This window comes from Rhinoderma darwinii, chromosome 13 (assembly GCF_050947455.1).
Source record: "Rhinoderma darwinii isolate aRhiDar2 chromosome 13, aRhiDar2.hap1, whole genome shotgun sequence".
In the NCBI taxonomy this organism is placed as follows: Eukaryota; Metazoa; Chordata; class Amphibia; order Anura; family Rhinodermatidae; genus Rhinoderma; species Rhinoderma darwinii.
In genome coordinates this window covers 59646733-59664826 of record NC_134699.1, presented here as the reverse complement: position 1 = coordinate 59664826, position 18094 = coordinate 59646733, and the positions used below count along the sequence as shown (strand labels likewise).

The 18094-nt window shown below is 44.2% G+C and overlaps 1 protein-coding gene across 3 annotated transcripts in view; it reads left to right on the top strand.

Moving 5' to 3' along the window:
• ABCA5 (ATP binding cassette subfamily A member 5) overlaps positions 1–15061 on the top strand; it is a 145257-nt gene extending 130196 nt beyond the window's left edge. For all 3 annotated transcript variants that reach the window (XM_075845150.1, XM_075845151.1, XM_075845152.1), the window contains 13 exons: positions 2027–2098; positions 3021–3112; positions 3241–3358; positions 5864–5981; positions 6067–6158; positions 6328–6500; positions 6901–6976; positions 7070–7164; positions 7325–7444; positions 7977–8126; positions 10124–10203; positions 10781–10836; positions 11543–15061. In XM_075845150.1, coding sequence (XP_075701265.1) covers positions 2027–2098; positions 3021–3112; positions 3241–3358; positions 5864–5981; positions 6067–6158; positions 6328–6500; positions 6901–6976; positions 7070–7164; positions 7325–7444; positions 7977–8126; positions 10124–10203; positions 10781–10836; positions 11543–11647 — 1347 coding nt within the window. In that variant the 3' untranslated portion in view covers positions 11648–15061. The remainder of the gene's footprint in view (positions 1–2026; positions 2099–3020; positions 3113–3240; positions 3359–5863; positions 5982–6066; positions 6159–6327; positions 6501–6900; positions 6977–7069; positions 7165–7324; positions 7445–7976; positions 8127–10123; positions 10204–10780; positions 10837–11542) is intronic.
• Positions 15062–18094: the final 3033 nt, after the last annotated feature.

The window sequence follows — 18094 nt, the reverse complement described above, 5'->3', positions numbered from 1 at the left end:
CCTGCATCTCTTTTTATAGCATTAAACCTCAGAAATCCAACATATAGGAGGAACACAGTAGCAAAACTTTGTGATACACGACTTACTGCTTTGTAAATTCTTGCAGCGTTTTTGGAGCTGATTTTCCATTGAATCCGCTCCAAAAACGCCTAGATTCAGAGAATGTTTCCCTTGAAATCAGTCGCGTATTTTTCTGCCTCAAACACATACTATGTGAACATGCCTTACAGCGGTGCAAGTATGTATAGTGAAAACATAGAAGCTGCAGCACTAAAACTAAGTAAAGTTTTTTGTTTTTTTTATGTCTATTAGAAAAATGTTTGAAAAAGCATAACACATACATTAAATAGTTTATAAAAAACAAAAGGCTGCGAGGGTTTACATAGCCTTTTTTAAAGTGTATCTATCGTGCAACGAACACATGCATTATCGGGAGTTCCAGACCATCAGACCAACTAAGGGATGTTTACTGTATATATATAATATTTTTTTTCTTTCATCCATTAACTAGAATTCATATTATATTTAGATTATTGTATTCATATCAGAGTATACATACTTTATCATATAATTATATCTATAATGTTGCAAAGCCTGTCCATAACCACTAGGTGGCACTGTGGATATAGAGTGAAAGATGATGAAAGTGGAATGTGTCGCTAGAATTTTTTTTCAGTTAAACAGTTAGTATATAAGTGATTACACATTGTTTTAATTTTTTTTTAATTTTTTCACAAGTCAGGAAATATTATAAATTAGATTCTAATTTATAACATTTCCATGTGCTGAGCACTAGAGGGAGCAGTTCCCAAAATTGCAGCATTGGCAATGTGGTAAAGCAATTTCATTGCTTTATGCTGCAAATTTGGGGTAGACACACTCTCTAGTGTCATCACACAATCCCCCTCCCTTATTCTGGCTAGTGCCAGGAGAAGGAGGGGGTTGAATCTTCAAACCTCCTACACTGTGTGCCGTCATTTTCTGAGTGAATTCACAGTGTAGGAGGATTAGATACAGTGGTAATCAGACAGTATAACACGAAGATACACAAACATCTTACCTGTTCCTGCCGCCGCTGCTGCCTCCGCCCCTATACCTTGCGTCGTCGCTGTGGACCGGAAGTCGTCATCTTACTGTCCGGCCGTGGCTTCCGGTCCACATGAAAATGGCGCCGGATTTCGCTCTGCTAACGAGCTTCCTTTTGGTCTGTGTGGGAGCGGCGCATGCGCCGTTCCCACACAGACGGCGTACGCTGCAGAGAATGGAATGGCTCACGTTCGCATTCTCTATGGGGATGTATGTGCCGTATTCCATCTCTGTATGTGTCGTTAATCGACACATACAGAGATGAAAAAAAAATGGCAGCCCCCATAGAGAAGTAAAAATAAGAAAAAAGTAAAAAGTACAACACAAAAACACAAATAAATAAAATTTATTTTAATAACATACTAAAAGCAATATTATATATATATATAAAAAGGCTCATACAGCGGCCAATGGAAAAATAAAGTTATGGCTTTTGGAAGGCTAGGAGAAAAACTTTTTAAAATGGCCGTGATAACAAGGGGTTAAAGGAGATCTGTGCAAATCTTCTCTTACAAGGTGTGATCACATTGTGTTAAAATATTGCCACTGAGTAAAGACCCTTTTACACCGGCCACTTATCAGGCAAACAAGCGTTTATATGAACACTCGTTCCCGATCATTGCCCCGTGTAAACACGGCAACGAACCGCCGAAGAATGCACGTTCATCGGCTGATTGTATCATTTATGCTAAATTATCGAACTGCTAATGCGGCTCTGAACGGTCATTTAGGCATTTCGGACATGCAAGGGTGTCATGAATCTGAACAGCATCAATAAGGTGCGCTAAATCCTGTGAGTGCTGTATAGTGGAGTTTGTTTTTCGGACCGGACCTAGGGGAACCTATGTGCCATTTTGAAGAATAATACGGACATCCCGTTTAATGATGGCATGTTATCGGTTTCATCCCAGTAAGATTCACATTTAGTTATTTGTTGCAGATGTCCTGGAAAGTTTCAAGTGATGAAAACAGCTACACACAATTGGGCAGGGTGCTGGTGTCCGTTATATCTGTAAGTATAGAATAGTTTTATGTATTTATGTTTCAGACCGGTCTATGATGATTCCACCCTCATCTGAGTACAACCAATAACTTATAATAATCACATAATAATATGTTACTGATGGAAAACTCATGGAACACGTAAATGTCAGCTGGATTCTTATCTGAATCTCTTGCACTAAATAAATATGATCTTGACAATCGCATTATATTAGGGATTGACTTTTATTTTTCTACTGCATTGTCCGCACCTCAGTGGTTCAGGTCAGTCATTCCTAACCCTATTACCATGGAGGAACCCCCTGACATTTTTGGCACTCACGTTGAACCCCTACTTCTATTCCAACCTCAAAGATTCTTGGTGTATGAAAGGGGGGGGGGGGGGGGGTATAGCATTGTATTCCTGCCCAGCGCTGTATTCTGGCTCAGATTTGTTGACCGCTTTGCCAGGGATCTTTGAGCAGCAGTCCATCACTACTGTGAAAGTAACGGCTCTCCCTGCTGCTTTCTTCTGACCTGGCTCCAGGGAACCCGGGTTGGCAACACTGGTTTATGTCATGCAGCATGAATGTTATACAATGTACAATGACTCACACTCGGGTAATGAGATGGGAAATGGAAAAGTGACAACCGCATCCCTATGAGTTTAAAATGGGGCTTCCGTGTGGTCATCCCTTTTCTTTTCCCGTTGGGATATATGGATGCTTGTAGCGTCCATGTATAAATACCTTATGATAAGACTTCCGTATATTAATTCTGATGGGGAACACAGAATGAAAGAGATCCTAATCCACCCTTGTCTAGAAAATATTTATTCTCCCCATATGTAAAATGATATTTCTAGGCAGGTCAAATCTCCATCCTTGTAAATAAATAACCAGTACTACATCCAATGAAGCTGCTAAAAGACTCCGTCTCACATTTCTTTGCAGCCTTATCTGCAGTGTGTGGTTTTACTCCTAATTCTGCGCTACCTGGAGGCAAAGAATGGAGGCAAATCCATCAGAAAAGATCCGATTTTCAGGTACGTACAGAAGAAAATGGTTTATATGGGTCCCTTTCTTTTCTAAGATTTCCAGGCTCCAATTATCTCTGGGCACACCGCAGAATATGTAATTATTGCTTATTTATTCTGAATTCACCTTCTCGCAGAACAAAAGATAAAAAAAACAAGGTGTGGAAGTTTACGGAGGTCCCTGAAGATGAAGACGAGGATGTGCGGGTAGAAAGAGCTAGAGTTGGCGAGTATATGGCTTCAAACTGTTACGAGGTATGGACTACAGCTCCAGAAGGACGTTTTATTTGTGATAGTTTTATAACACAATGTGTAATAAAAACCAAAACTGGTGAGATTGAGAAAGTTTTTCTTAGTCCCTATGAACAATTCCTCTGCTAGGCAGAGCTCGGAGGAATTTGGGTGCAACAGACGCCACCGGCAGAAGAAGACTCTGCTCAATCTACTTGCCCCTCTTGAGCTGGAGTGTGGGACTATTTCATTTTTTTGTCCTGTCCCCCCCAATACTGCACAGAAAAAAGACTAACTTATAGTTTTTTAAAGTGTAACTAAACTTTTAAATAACTTTTGACGTCGGAAGTTTTGATTGGTGAGGCTCCGAGGACTAAGACCCCGCCGATCCCTAAAACGAAGCGTCAGAAGTGCTTGGTTGAGCGCTGTGCCGCTTCGTTTTTGATCGGCTTTCCTTAGACCGGTGTATGGTGTCAAAAGAAAGTCCCACTCGCTCGGGTTTCCGAGGAAAGCTGATCAGAAATGAAGCGGCACAGCGCTCACCCAAGCGCTTCTGCCACTTCGTTTTAGCGATCAGTGGGGGTCTCAGTGCTTCGGACATGTTAAAAGTTTAGTTACCCTTTAAGTTCACAACTTAAAGAGGCTCTGTCACCACATTATAAGTGCCCTGTCTCCTACATAAGGAGATGGGCGCTATAATGTAGATGACAGTAGTGCTTTTTATTTAAAAAAACGATCTGTTTTCACCACTTTATTAGCGATTTTAGATTTATGCTAATGAGTTGCTTAATGCACAAGTGGGCGTGTTTTTACTTTAGACCAAGTGGGCGTTGTACAGAGGAGTGTATGGCGCTGACCAATCAGTGACCAATCAGCATCATGCTCTCCTCTCCATTCATTTACACAGCACATAGGGATCCTGTTAGATCCTTATGTGCTGTCTTATACTAACACATTAACAATACTGAAGTGTTTAGACAGTGAATAGACATTCCACGGAATGTCTATTCACAATCTCTACACTTCGTTACTGTTTCTGTGGTAGTTACAGCAGAGGAAGCGTAATCTCGCGAGATTACGCGGTAGATGACGGGTTACAACGAGATTACGCTTTGCTCTGCTGTAACTACCACAGACAGAGTAACGAAATGCAGAGATTGTGAATAGACATTCCGTGGAATGTCTATTCACTGTCTAAACACTTCAGTATCGTTAATGTGTTAGTATAAGACAGCACATACTGATACGGAGTGCATGATGATGATTGGTCACTGATTGGTCAGCGTCATACATTCACTCCTCTGTACAACGCCCACTTGGTCTAAAGTAAAAACACGCCCACTTAGGAATTAAGACACTCATTAGCATAAATCTAAAATCGCTAATAAAGTGGTGAAAATAGATCGTTTTTTAAAATAAAAAGCATTACTGTCACCTACATTATAGTGCCGATCTCCTTATGTAGGAGATGGTGACAGAGTCTCTTTAAAGGGGTTGTCCTGTTTAGAAAACCCATTTTCATATGCCCTATTGGGTAATTCTGAGTTAATAGAGGGGGTCCTCTGTTCAGGATTCTTATCTCTTTTGCCAGAGTGGACAGCGGTTATACAGAACTTCTCTCTCTTCCAAGGTGATGTCCATCATTTCACAGACCACCGATTTTATATGAATGGGCACTGTGTAATCTATCATTTCCCCTGTGGTGGCGCTGCAGGGAGAATAAAAACTTACAGCCAGTTTCCCCCACGGATTACAGTTGATCGCTGGGGGTCAAAGCAGCGGAACACTTTGTGATCAGTTTATTGTCATCAAGTAGGGATTGTCCAAAACTCTTTTTTAGTTCATTTTAAATACCTTCGCCTAAAACAATTTAAGATAAAGCTTTTCATTTGACTGAAGCTGGATAGTTTTTCTGATTTTAAGTGCAGTTCTGCTACCCATCCAGTAGAAAATAAATGTATTTTTGGCTCCCAAAACAATATCAATACACAGAGCATTTGATATGTTTTTTCTGTACAATTCTAATAATAGTCTTTTATTAATGGAAAACATTAGTCCGTCTATTACCCGTGTCCATTAAGTAGAACCTACACAATTGAACGGTCGGTTTACACATTCTTATGTAATTTAAAGATGTTTTCCCACTAATACAAGTGATTGCATATCTCAAGTATTTGCTATTACTTGTCGACTTCCAGGACTCCCACCAATCCTCAGAATGAAGGGGCTGCACTGCTAGTTTAGCGCTGCTGCTCCTTAAGTATTTTTCCTGCACAGCAGCACTCCTGACCCTCCGCTGTGCAGGGAACTACAACACAGCCCAGTTCACTTGAATGTCTGCTGTGAAGGAAAAAAGCTGAAGAGACTTTTACTACTTCCGTAATCGAGGGGCAAGGATGGTCTCTCTAGTCAGACCCTATAGCACATCCTAACGATATGCCGTAATATTATGTAATGGGAATACTCCTTTAAGCCTAGCTTGGGGTTCTAGAAATGTTTTATAGCCTATCCTTTTTGTTTTCCCATCAGAAACCTGCTGTCATGGTCAGTGGCGTACACAAAGAATATCAAGAAAGAGGCAAAACCATTATTGGAAAGACCATGAGAAAACTGGTGGCCAATAATATATCGTTTTGTGTAAGAAAAGGTGAGAACTCATGACTGCTAAGAATGCATGTACAAATCTATATTCCTATTCATTTGGTGTCTTGCACATCTCTGGTTCTTTTCAGGGGAGATACTTGGATTGGTGGGGCCAAACGGATCAGGGAAAAGCACATTACTAAACATGATGGTGGGACAGACAGACCCAAATGCCGGACAGGTCAGTAAGGATTCTTTCATTCACTGGTCCTGGTGCATCAGACATTTCGGCGCTTACTTTTGATCGGAGATAATGTTCTGACACTATAACGCTATATATTAATACGACCTCCAAATCTGCATGTGTTTGTGAGCAATAATAGGAGATCTGCTTGATATTGTGTTTTTAGATTTTGATAGGGGATTCAGACTCTGCGGACCGAGGTGATGCTCCAGTACGATTTGTGGGATATTCTCCTCAAACAAACCATCTCTGGCCGGAGGTGACGTTCGAAGAACACCTTGAGACATACGGATCTATCAAAGGCATGATCAAAAGCAACCTAAAAGAAGTCATAAAAAGGTACATGGTCTTGTATTGTTCTCAATTGTTATATAATATGTCTATGAATTTATATGGATTTCATATTATGGTGAAAATATAGGATTATGGTTGTACCCAGGTTGCCTGCTGGCACACTATAGCCTTGTCCAAGGATTGTGACCAAGCAGCCCAGGTACAACCATGATATAGATTACCAGGCCAGGATATTCCAGGCTGAGATATTATAGCTGCTGTAAACTGTAACTCGGCTATGCCATTTATTGCAACCACATTGACCTGCCGGCATGCATTATACAGCATGATGGGTAAATCATTTTGTGCCGTATTAGACATATGCTATATGAAGTACCAGTAGGTGGGAAGCATGATATTGCCGTGTTCAGTTCTGCTTGAATGGTCACCTCTGCATTGTGTACAGGATCGCAGAAACTCTAGACGTGAAGGAAGATCTCCATAAACCAGCGAAGAAGCTCTCCATGGGAACTCAGCGGAAGGTGACTTTATCCACTCCAATTGACCTGGAGATAAACGTTTCTACAGGGATCGATCTGTCAATATATTGTATTCTCTTGTCTTCTATTCCACAGTTGTGCTTTGCGCTCAGCATGCTGGGTAATCCTGCCGTTGTTCTGCTGGATGAGCCTTCCAATGGCATGGATTCCAAGGCAAAGCAGCGCATGTGGTGAGCATACATTGCTTTGTATACTTTGTATGACTATTTTGTACTATAAACGGTTATTGTGTTTTTATCTCGCTCTTGAGCATTCTGAAAATGCTGCTGTTGTTTTTTTTAGTCTTTATTAGTGCTTTGTTCAGGATTATTCTATTTTATGCATCTTCAGGAAAGTGATACGGTCTACATTCAAAGGCAAAGATCAGGCTGCGGTGCTAACCACACACTTCATGGAGGAGGCGGAAGCGGTGTGCGACCGTGTGGCAATTATGGTATCTGGGCAGCTGAGGTGAGTGCAGGCCAGAGATCCGCTGCGTGGCCCATACTTCTCATGGATAAGGGAGTTTTCCAGTCATTTACTATTATGGTTTATCCACTTGACTTGGCACAGCCACCGCAGTTTCTGTATATTCCATAGACTTTAATAGAGCATGATCATGCAGAAGTGGTGACCTCTCCACAGGAAATAGGGACCTTGCACTCCAGTCCAAGCAGTCAGACCCCTCTATAGTGACATTTATTGCATATCCAGTGGCTGGATTTTGTCAAAGCCATCTAATGTATGTGGCGACAGATTGACTGTCCCTAATGTCTCCTGTTGGGTGAGACAAGGGTTGTAGAGTTTGACCCATCCGAGTCTTTGTATACATGGGAGATATGATATCTAGCACAGGCTAAAATATTGTATGGCTATTACTTCAGTGCTATAGGTTGTTACAGTGTGGATCTTTAGGGCAGAAGCAGTCATGGAAGTATACTAGCTGGCTGAGCAGAAATGAAATGTAACACGTAATATAATTTGTTGCTGTCTTCCATTCCAGATATATTGGGTCAGTTCAGCACCTGAAGAGCAAATTTGGTCGGCATTTCTCCTTAGATTTGAAGCTTGATGCAGATTCTGGGGTGCAGCAGATGGAGATCCTACACCGGGAGATTCTGAAACATTTCCCTAATGCCTGCCGCCAAGAGAGGTCTGTGAAGGGAGTCACTTGTTGAGAAGGATCTGGGTGTAATAATCTGCAGGCATCATATGTCCTAGGGGGCGCTACACTGGGGAAGTCAATTGTTGGGAAGGATCTGGGTGTACTTGTAAATCATAAACTAAATAACAGCATGCAATGTCAATCAGCTGCTTCAAAGGCCAGCAAGATATTGTCGTGTATTATAGAGGCATGGACTCGCGGGACAGGGATGTAATATTGCCACTTTACAAAGCATTAGTGAGGACTCCTCTACAATATGCAGCTCAGTTCTGGGCTCCAGTTCATAGAAAGGAGGAAAAATACAAAGAAGAGCAACGAAGATAATAAGGGGCGCGGAGAATCTAAGTTATGAGGAAAGATTAAAAGAACTAAACCTATTTAGCCTTGAAAAAAGACGACTAAAGGGGGGACATGATTAACTTATATAAATATATTAATGGCACATACAAAAAATATGGTGAAATCCTGTTCCATGTAAAACCCCCTCAAAAAACAAGGGGGCACTCCCTCCGTCTGGAAAAAGAAAGGTTCAACCTGCGGAGGCGACCAGGCTTCTTTACTGTGAGAACTGTGAATCTATGGAATAGTCACCGCAGGAGCCGTCACAGCAGGGACAGGAGATGCTGCAAAAAAGGCAAAGATAATTTCCTAGAACAAAAAAATATTAGCTCCTATGTGTAGACGTTTTTTACTTCCCTTTTCCCGTCCCTTGGTTGAACTTGATGGACCTGTGTCTTTTTTCAACCGTACAAACTATGTAACTATGTAAATCCAAATCTCCCATACAACAACCAGATAACCAGCAAATTATTTAAAGGGGAACTAAACTTTAAAAAAAATACTTTTGACGTGTCATAGTGACAAGTCAGAAATTTTGTTCGGTGGGGCTCCAAATACTGAGACGCCCACCGATCACTAAAACGAAGCAGCAGAAGCACTCGGGTGAGCGTTGTGCCGCTTTGTTTCTGTTCGGCTTTCCTCGGAAAGCCGAGGCAGTGGTGTACGGACTCATGAACTTTCTATTGAGCCCATACACCGCTCCGAGGTAAGCCCATGAGAAAACGGAGCGGCACAGCGATTACCCGAGCGTTTCTGCTGCTTTGTTTTAGCAATCAGTGGGCGTCTCAGTGCTCGGACCCCCACCGTTTAAAACTTCTGACATGTCACTATGACCTGAAAAGTTTAGTTACACTTTAAACATCAGAAGGGGGCAGCAGCATTTTTGGTATGAGATCTGCTTTTAATGTTGTGTGCTCTGTTCATCTTCATAATCCATTTATTGGGGCTAATGAAGATAGCCAAGAAGTGTTGATTTTATTGAGGTTACCCCGCTCACCCAAAGAACACATAATGCAGACCTCTGGCATTATCATTAAAGGGTTTTTGCAGTTTGGTGTAAACTCCAATCTCTGCTTTCTGGTAAGAAAAGATCCCAAACCGTTAAATGACCAATACAGCTCTACGGCATCTTACGTGTCCTTATTATATACCTTTTATACCTCGGTCTGCCTTTTAGATTAAATTAGTATTTATTTAAGTTTTACCGATTACAAAAGTATATTAAAATAAACCCCTGTTTTATAGATCATAATAGCAAAGCATCAGAGAGAGTAACAGATGAAGTAGGAGAAGTCTGACTTATACGTCTACAATGATGTCTTCAGGTCATTAGTATCTACATTGCCCACTGTAGGTCTCAAATACACAAACCACGTGGCCCATATACTATTAGAAGAACAAAAAAAATGCAATACTAACATATAACAGACATAAGGGAAAGACGTAAGATGGAACGGGAAGTAGTTTATATGCAAGTAATGAATTCTGGTGAATTGGAAGACCACCAAGACTAAAACCCATCTGACTCAGCGGGGGACAAAGTGTCCGAGATCATGTTCCCATTTCTTCTAAATCCGTCCGCCCTTATGGAAAGAGCTTGTCAGAACTCAGAACTGATAATTGTAGTAATTCTGTCCTTATTTCAGCTTTGCTTCATTGATGTCATACAAAGTTCCTAAAAGTGATGTTCAGTCCCTCTCACAGGCGTTCTTCAATCTGGAGCAAGGTAAGATCGTGTTTGGTGCAACTTTCTAAATACTTTATATTAAAAATTATTGTTACTTTTTGAGATACAGCTGCTTTGTATCTGGTATACAGAGCAGCTGTATCTAGCGCTGAGACGTGAATCAGTCAGGTCAGCGAGAATGACCGTTCAGTGACAGCGGGTCCTGTTATCTATCACATCTAAGTTATGAACTTCGATGTGATGGGTAACACCTAGATCCTGCATGTCAGACACACAGGACCCGCCGACACTGAACCCAACAATGCTGCTGACCTGACAGATTCAGGTGTAAAGCTAGATACAGCTGCTCTGTACACGGGATACAAAGCAGCTATACCCTCCAGTCTAACAACCTGTAAACTATTTTAATCCTGCAGTGTTCTGGAATTGTCATGGTTCCAATGAATGGGTAAAAGGGTCCTAAAGCAGGAACTTTGGGCCGTTACCCCAGAAGTGTTTTGGCTTTTTTTGCTGGATTTTTAGTTATTTGAGGACTATTGTATTTGATATCCCAGTCCTGACAACGGCTGCTGTTCTATGCATTAAACTGAGCAGGTTTGTGTTTCTTTTTCTTTAGTGAAGCGTTCTTTTAATGTTGAGGAGTACAGCTTTTCTCAGTCAACGCTTGAACAGGTAACATCCAGTTAATTAAATATTAAAGTTCTCTTTGCAGGGAATAATGTCAAATTTGTGGTACTAGTGGAGAAAAATGGCTTTCTTTATTTTTTACCGATGATAATGACTATTTCAGTCACAGCCAATGCTGCATTTAAGGCTGTTTTACACGGGCCGATGATTGGGAAAACGAGCATTCATATGACCGATCGTTCCCAATAATTGCTCTGTGTAAACAGATGCTCGTTCATTGGCTGATCATATCATTTATTCAGCAGAAAATATCATCATTGTCAGCTGCAGATCTCCCTGATCGGCGCCACAAGGAGCTTTGGATGGGGACGAGTGGTCGTTACTCTGATCGCTCGTCCCCATCCATTATTATCATGTCGGCAGCGCGTCTCCCTGTTTACACTCCAAGATGTGCTGCCGTCAACGATAATTTTGTACTTTTTTAAAACTATCTGATCAGCAGATGATCCAGCCTTTGCTCGTCCATCTGTTGATCGCTGCCCTGTGTACACAGCGTTCTATGAACGCTTGTCTGCCCGATAAATGGCCAGTTTAAAAGCCCCTTAATTCCGTGTAGTAGCCAATGATGTAAGTGCAGTTCTGGTGGTGAATGTATAAGACCTAATGCAATAAATGTTGAGTGCTAAGTATATATGTTTATCTATTCCCTATTGTAACAATGACCATGTCCTATATGTAACTATCACTATAGGTCTTCATTGAACTTGCCAAGGAACAGGAAGAAGAAGACAATTTTGCTACCATGAACAGCACGCTCTGCTGGAACAGGGGACAGGAGGATCGAGTCGCCTTCTAAGCGCTGCACCTTGCAAGTGTATTACGCATTCTGACTTCAACCCTAGCCTAAGGGACCTTTTGGTTCGGTGTTACTGGCCCCCCCTCCGGCTAAAGATATAATAGAGAACGGTGTCTGTATCTCTGAACGCTGCGCTTACTTGAAAACGGGAGGATCCTATGAAATGAGCTCATGTACAGATTTTCTGAAATTCAGGTCTCTAGGGTTTCATAAGCACCTCATAAGTAATTGAATTAGTGCTTTAACATGTTGCAGGCGTTCCAGCACTGTGACTACTCCATTGTCTTGTAAAATATATCACCAGGATCCATTCTGAGGGCTTCTCTGTATTACCTCAAGTCTTCCTTCATTAACTGAGATTGAGCATCTGATCTAGCGTGGGCTCTGTCCCTATGAATGTTTCCTTCATGTAGAGCAGTCTTCTGGATTACAAACTATGCTCCTTCCCCTCCTCCGTCAGATGCAGTCCTTGGGATCAGCTCTTGAAAACCAGAAAGGTCGAATTTTAGTTAGCGTTATTTACTAAGTTATTGAACCCCTTAGAAAACAAGTTCCTTGTCATGGGTGTCCACTATATACATTCCCCCTCAATGGTAAGAAATAGGTGGGGTACAGGGTGATGGGATCTCCTGGCTCAAGGAGAACCATCTTCTCTCTAGAAACAGACCAGGATTATATTACACTATACCACCTACTTGACCAGTTTAGCCAGAAGGTGGCAGCAGTGTGCTGTCCTAAAGGTCGCCATACACCTTAGATAGCTGTTGGCTGAACATCTCGATTCGCGAGCCTCCTGAACGACCCCTCTACCCCCCCCCCCCCCACCCCCGTATACATGCACGCTAGGTTTGGCCAAGTGTACTTATGAGGAGAGGAGAGTAAGTGGCTGCCAGACACTTTGGGCAGCGGCTTATCTCCCAAGAGCGCAAAGGGTCATGCATGTTCAAATCCAACATGCCCGATCCTTCTCTCACCCCCCTTTAGATGATCAACCGGTCCTGCCGAAATCTGTCTGTTCAGCCGACATTCGTTCTTATGTGTATGGGCACTTTCAACCCCACTTCCCATCAACTCTGTATTGTGGGTGCACACAGCATCCACTAATTTAACCCTTTATATGCATTATTATTTTTTTTAGAAATCCATATTTAAAGCGCACACGAGGCCCTTTAAAAAGTCTTGAATGTCTGAGTGTTTCATGGCTGAAAACACAGGATCTGCACTAAAAAAAATGTTTTTTGTTTTTAGAAATGGAGTGTATAATGTGATCATCACAGTACAGGAGCCAAAAAGGGGGTCATTTAAAATCCCTGTTCATTGAATTGTTAGTACGGTTCATTTTTTGTATGTTTCTCTTAGTTGCTGCATGAACAGGTCAGACCTTCACTCCGCTGTGCCTGCAGGACTTTGCTATGCAAGATTTCAAGCAAAGAAGATTTAGCAGAGAATGATGCCTCGGGCATGATCTCCCACTGTAGATGGTAAGAATAGAATAGGTGCAAGAGACCTAAAATAGAGAAGCACATTTATTGACCAAAAGAAAAATATAGATGGAAATGTAAAAAATGACCATATAATATGACATTGCCTTCAAGGGGGTTTCCAGTTTTATGTAAATGAAGGTTATAATTTGTATAATTTCCGTAACTTTAACAAAAAGTACCCGCTGTTTTTAAGACATATGCTTGTTGTCAGTGAATATAAACATTCTTGTATATCCAGAGAATGAAATCCTATTGTAGCTTGTATACACAGCTGCAGGGCTCTTTAAGGGATATTCACATCTAATGAAGTATTTGCATATCGCTAGGATATGTCATCGTTTTATGGTCAGTAGGGGTCTAACTTCTGGGACCTCCACCGATCCCGAGAATGAAAGGGCCACAGCATTGATTTAGTGATGCGTCCCCTTTACTGTTGGCGCTCCAGATACCCACTGTACGGAGTACTGCAGCAGCACGGACCCATTTACATGAATGGGGTGACTAGTTCCCTGCACAGCGGGTGGCTGGGAGCACCGATATACAGAGGAAATTTACAAGGGGCCCCTTCATTCTTAGGATCTGTGGGGGTCCCAGTGGTAGGACCCCCACTGATCATAAAGTGTCATCACTTTATAATCGAGAATAACCCTTTAAGTGTATCGGAGTTCTCTCTGGTATCAAGCCATGAATGACAGGTTTTCAGCCTCTAAATGTATTCAAAATGCACCCACATTCACTGACAGCAAGCACAGATTTAAAACACAAAAAGTAATTGAAACACTAAATACTAGAAAGTAGCCACATTTTTCAATTTACATTGATTTTATGCTTTGTTTGCATAAAATCGGGAAACTTCTTTGAAGAAAATGTTACTTTTAGAGACGTTCCAATATTTCAGACAAATCTAATGTTTTACCCACTAACAATAGGCCACGTTTATTTTACATGTTCATTCCTAAGTGAATGAGCGGTTCTTCGAGAACTATCGATTTATATAAGGATATAGCAAACTTATATATGTATATAAAGCGGTCTTCTTTTTTTTTTTTTTTTTTTTTTTTTTTTTTATAATGTTGAAATAAATTATAATGGAAAAGATTATGAATATCAGATTAATAATTGAACGACCTATGCTTGCTTCTGGGAGAGACAAATAGCTCGTTGCTGCCGGCACTTTACCCTTCCATATAGTCCGTCACATCAGTTCTTCTTGGTATGAAGACCATATAGAATTGTTAAAGTGCAATACAATTTTCTATATTGTTCCTAGTACATAAGGTTGAGGCTATACTGTAGGATCTATTGAACATTAGACAGTTCAATGCTGCTTTACAGTGAGGACCCTGTGCCCTGGCATGCCAGTAATGGGTGACCCAAAGCAGAAGAATCCTTCTAGTACACCAGCAGCAAAATGGAATACCCATCTCTCCTGGTACCCAAGAAGAGTGGCTACACTTCACGATCTACTTAGCCACAGGGTACGATGTTACATCCAGGCCATTGCATTGCTCAGTCTGTACATGGGTAATAGATGTGGCCCTACAGATGGTTGGTAATGTCGATAGAGGAATAACCTAAACCTATACTTTGAAAGAGGTCCCTGTGCTTTCTTGTAGCTTTTATTACCATATAATCTTCACATATCCCCCCAAAAAAATAACGATAAAATGGGACAAGGAATGTTTTATGACAAATTGCCTTACAGAGAAAATCCACGTTTTGTGTTTATTTTTTTTTGAAACATGAGCTGACACTGGACCCTAGAACGGGACAGGGTCAGAAATTCTGTGTGATAGGGTCAGAAATGCTATGATACAAATCTTGAGGACGGCTTCTGTCTGGCTGTAGCATTGCGGCACATCTGTGATTCAAATGATGTTATGGAGTAATAAACATGGATTGCACTGATATTACAAATGCAGAAACGTGTCTGTTTTCTCTGTGACTTGCATGGGCAACATGGAAACACCTCTAATATATATGCCGCTATACCGCCGTATCATTCAGGTGAAGACAACCCATAGTAGATGTCCGGATCCGGTATCTGAAGGCAGGCGTTGACCCCTTTTGAGGACTCAGACTACCAAGTTAGCAGGCACTGGCAGATAACAGAGAGTAATAGACCAGGCTAAAGCAACAGTAGGCAGAAAAGTGAAGGATGTCACAGGGTACTAACACTGGTGAGGATCAACAGACGAGGTGGGTCAGCAGAGGTGTAGATGAGGTCCAATACAGAGATCATTGGACAACCGTGAACCAGGTCAATGATGCTAAAACAATGAAAGCTATAGAAAGTAAAAATACCAAGAATAATGGCAGAAACGCAGAGATGCCAAGAACCCAGCACATACCACAACAAAGCAACTGGACAAATATACACACACACACACCACCCCCCCCACACACACACACAAACACACACACACACACCACCCCCCCCACACACACACACAAACACACACACACACACCACCCCCCACACACACACACACCACCACACACACACACACACACACACCACCCCACACACACACACACACACCACCCCACACACACACACACCACCCCACACACACACACACCACCCCACACACACACACACACACACACACACACCACCCCACACACACACACACCACCCCACACACACCCCACACACACACCACCCCACACACACACACCACCCCACACACACACACCACCCCACACACACACACACACCACCCCACACACACACACCACCCCCCACACACACACACACACACCCCACACACATACATACCTGCCCACACATACATACCGACTACACACATACCTCCCACACCCCCCCACATACCTCATACACACCACACCCCCCTCCCACACACACACACATCACCCCCCCCACACACGCATACCCACCCAGACACACACGCCCACACACAACCCCCCCCACACTCCCCCTCCCACACACACCCCCCTCCCACACACACTCTCACAATAACCCCCCCACACATACCCACCACACCCCCTCCCACACACTCACACACTCACAATCAACACCCCACCACACATACCCCCCCACACACCCTCACTTCCCACACACGCATACACCCCCATACACACCACACCCCCCTCCCACACACACACACACCCCCCCACACACCCTCACTTCCCACACACGCATACCCCCCCAGACACATACGCCCACACACAACCCCCCCACACCCCCCTCCCACACACACATACCCACCACACACCCCCCTCCCACACACACACACCCTCTCCCACACACATACACCCCCTCCCACCCACACATACCCACCACACACCCCCTCACAAACACACATACACTCACAATCACCCCCCCCCACGCATACCCCCCACACCCTCACTTCCCACACCCTCACTTCCCACACACGCATACACCCCCACACACATACCCACCACAACCCCCTCCCACACCCATACCCACCACACACCCCTCTCCCACACACAATCACTCCCCACACACCCTCACTTCCCACACATGCATACCCCCTCCCACCACACACACACCCCCCTCCCAACACACACACACCCCTCCCAACACACACACACACACCCCTCCCAACACACACACACACACCCCTCCCAACACACACACACCCCTCCCAACACACACACACCCCTCCCAACACACACACCCCTCCCAACACACACACACCCCTCCCAACACACACACCCCTCCCAACACACACACACACCCCTCCCAACACACACACACACCCCTCCCAACACACACACACACCCCTCCCAACACACACACACACCCCTCCCAACACACACACACACCCCTCCCAACACACACACACACCCCTCCCAACACACACACACCCCTCCCAACACACACACACACCCCTCCCAACACACACACCCCTCCCAACACACACACACACACCCCTCCCAACACACACACACCCCTCCCAACACACACACACCCCTCCCAACACACACACACACACCCTTCCCAACACACACACATCTCCCTCCCACCACACACCCCTCCCACCATACACACCCCTCCCAATACACACACCGCTCCCTCGCACCACACACACACACACACCACACACCCCTCCCTCCCACCACACGCCCTCCCACCACACACACCCCTCCCAGCACACACGACACAGACACACACCCCTCCCACCACACACACCCTTCCCAACACGCACACACACACCCCTCCCAGCACACACGACACAGACACACACCCCTCCCACCACACACACCCTTCCCAACACGCACACACACCTCCCAACACACACACCCCTCCCAACACACACACACACACCCTTCCCAACACACACACACACCCTTCCCAACACACACACACACACACCCTTCCCAACACACACACACCCTTCCCAACACACACACACACCCTTCCCAACACGCACACCCCTCCCAACACACACCCCTCCCAACACACACCCCTCCCAACACGCACACCCCTCCCAACACGCACACCCCTCCCAACACGCACACCCCTCCCAACACGCACACCCCTCCCAACACGCACACCCCTCCCAACACGCACACCCCTTCCAACACGCACACCCCTCCCAACACGCACACCCCTCCCAACACGCACACCCCTCCCAACACGCACAACCCTCCCAACACGCACAACCCTCCCAACACGCACAACCCTCCCAACACGCACAACCCTCCCAACACGCACACCCCTCCCAACACGCACACCCCTCCCAACACACACAAACACACACCCCTCCCAACGCACACACACACACCCTTCCCAACACTCACCCTTCCCAACACACACACACACACCCCTCCCAACACACACACACCCCTCCCAACACACACCCCTCCCAACACACACACCCCTCCCTCCCAACACACACACACCCCTCCCTCCCAACACACACACACCCCCCTCCCAACACACACCCCCCTCCCAACACACACCCCTCCCAAC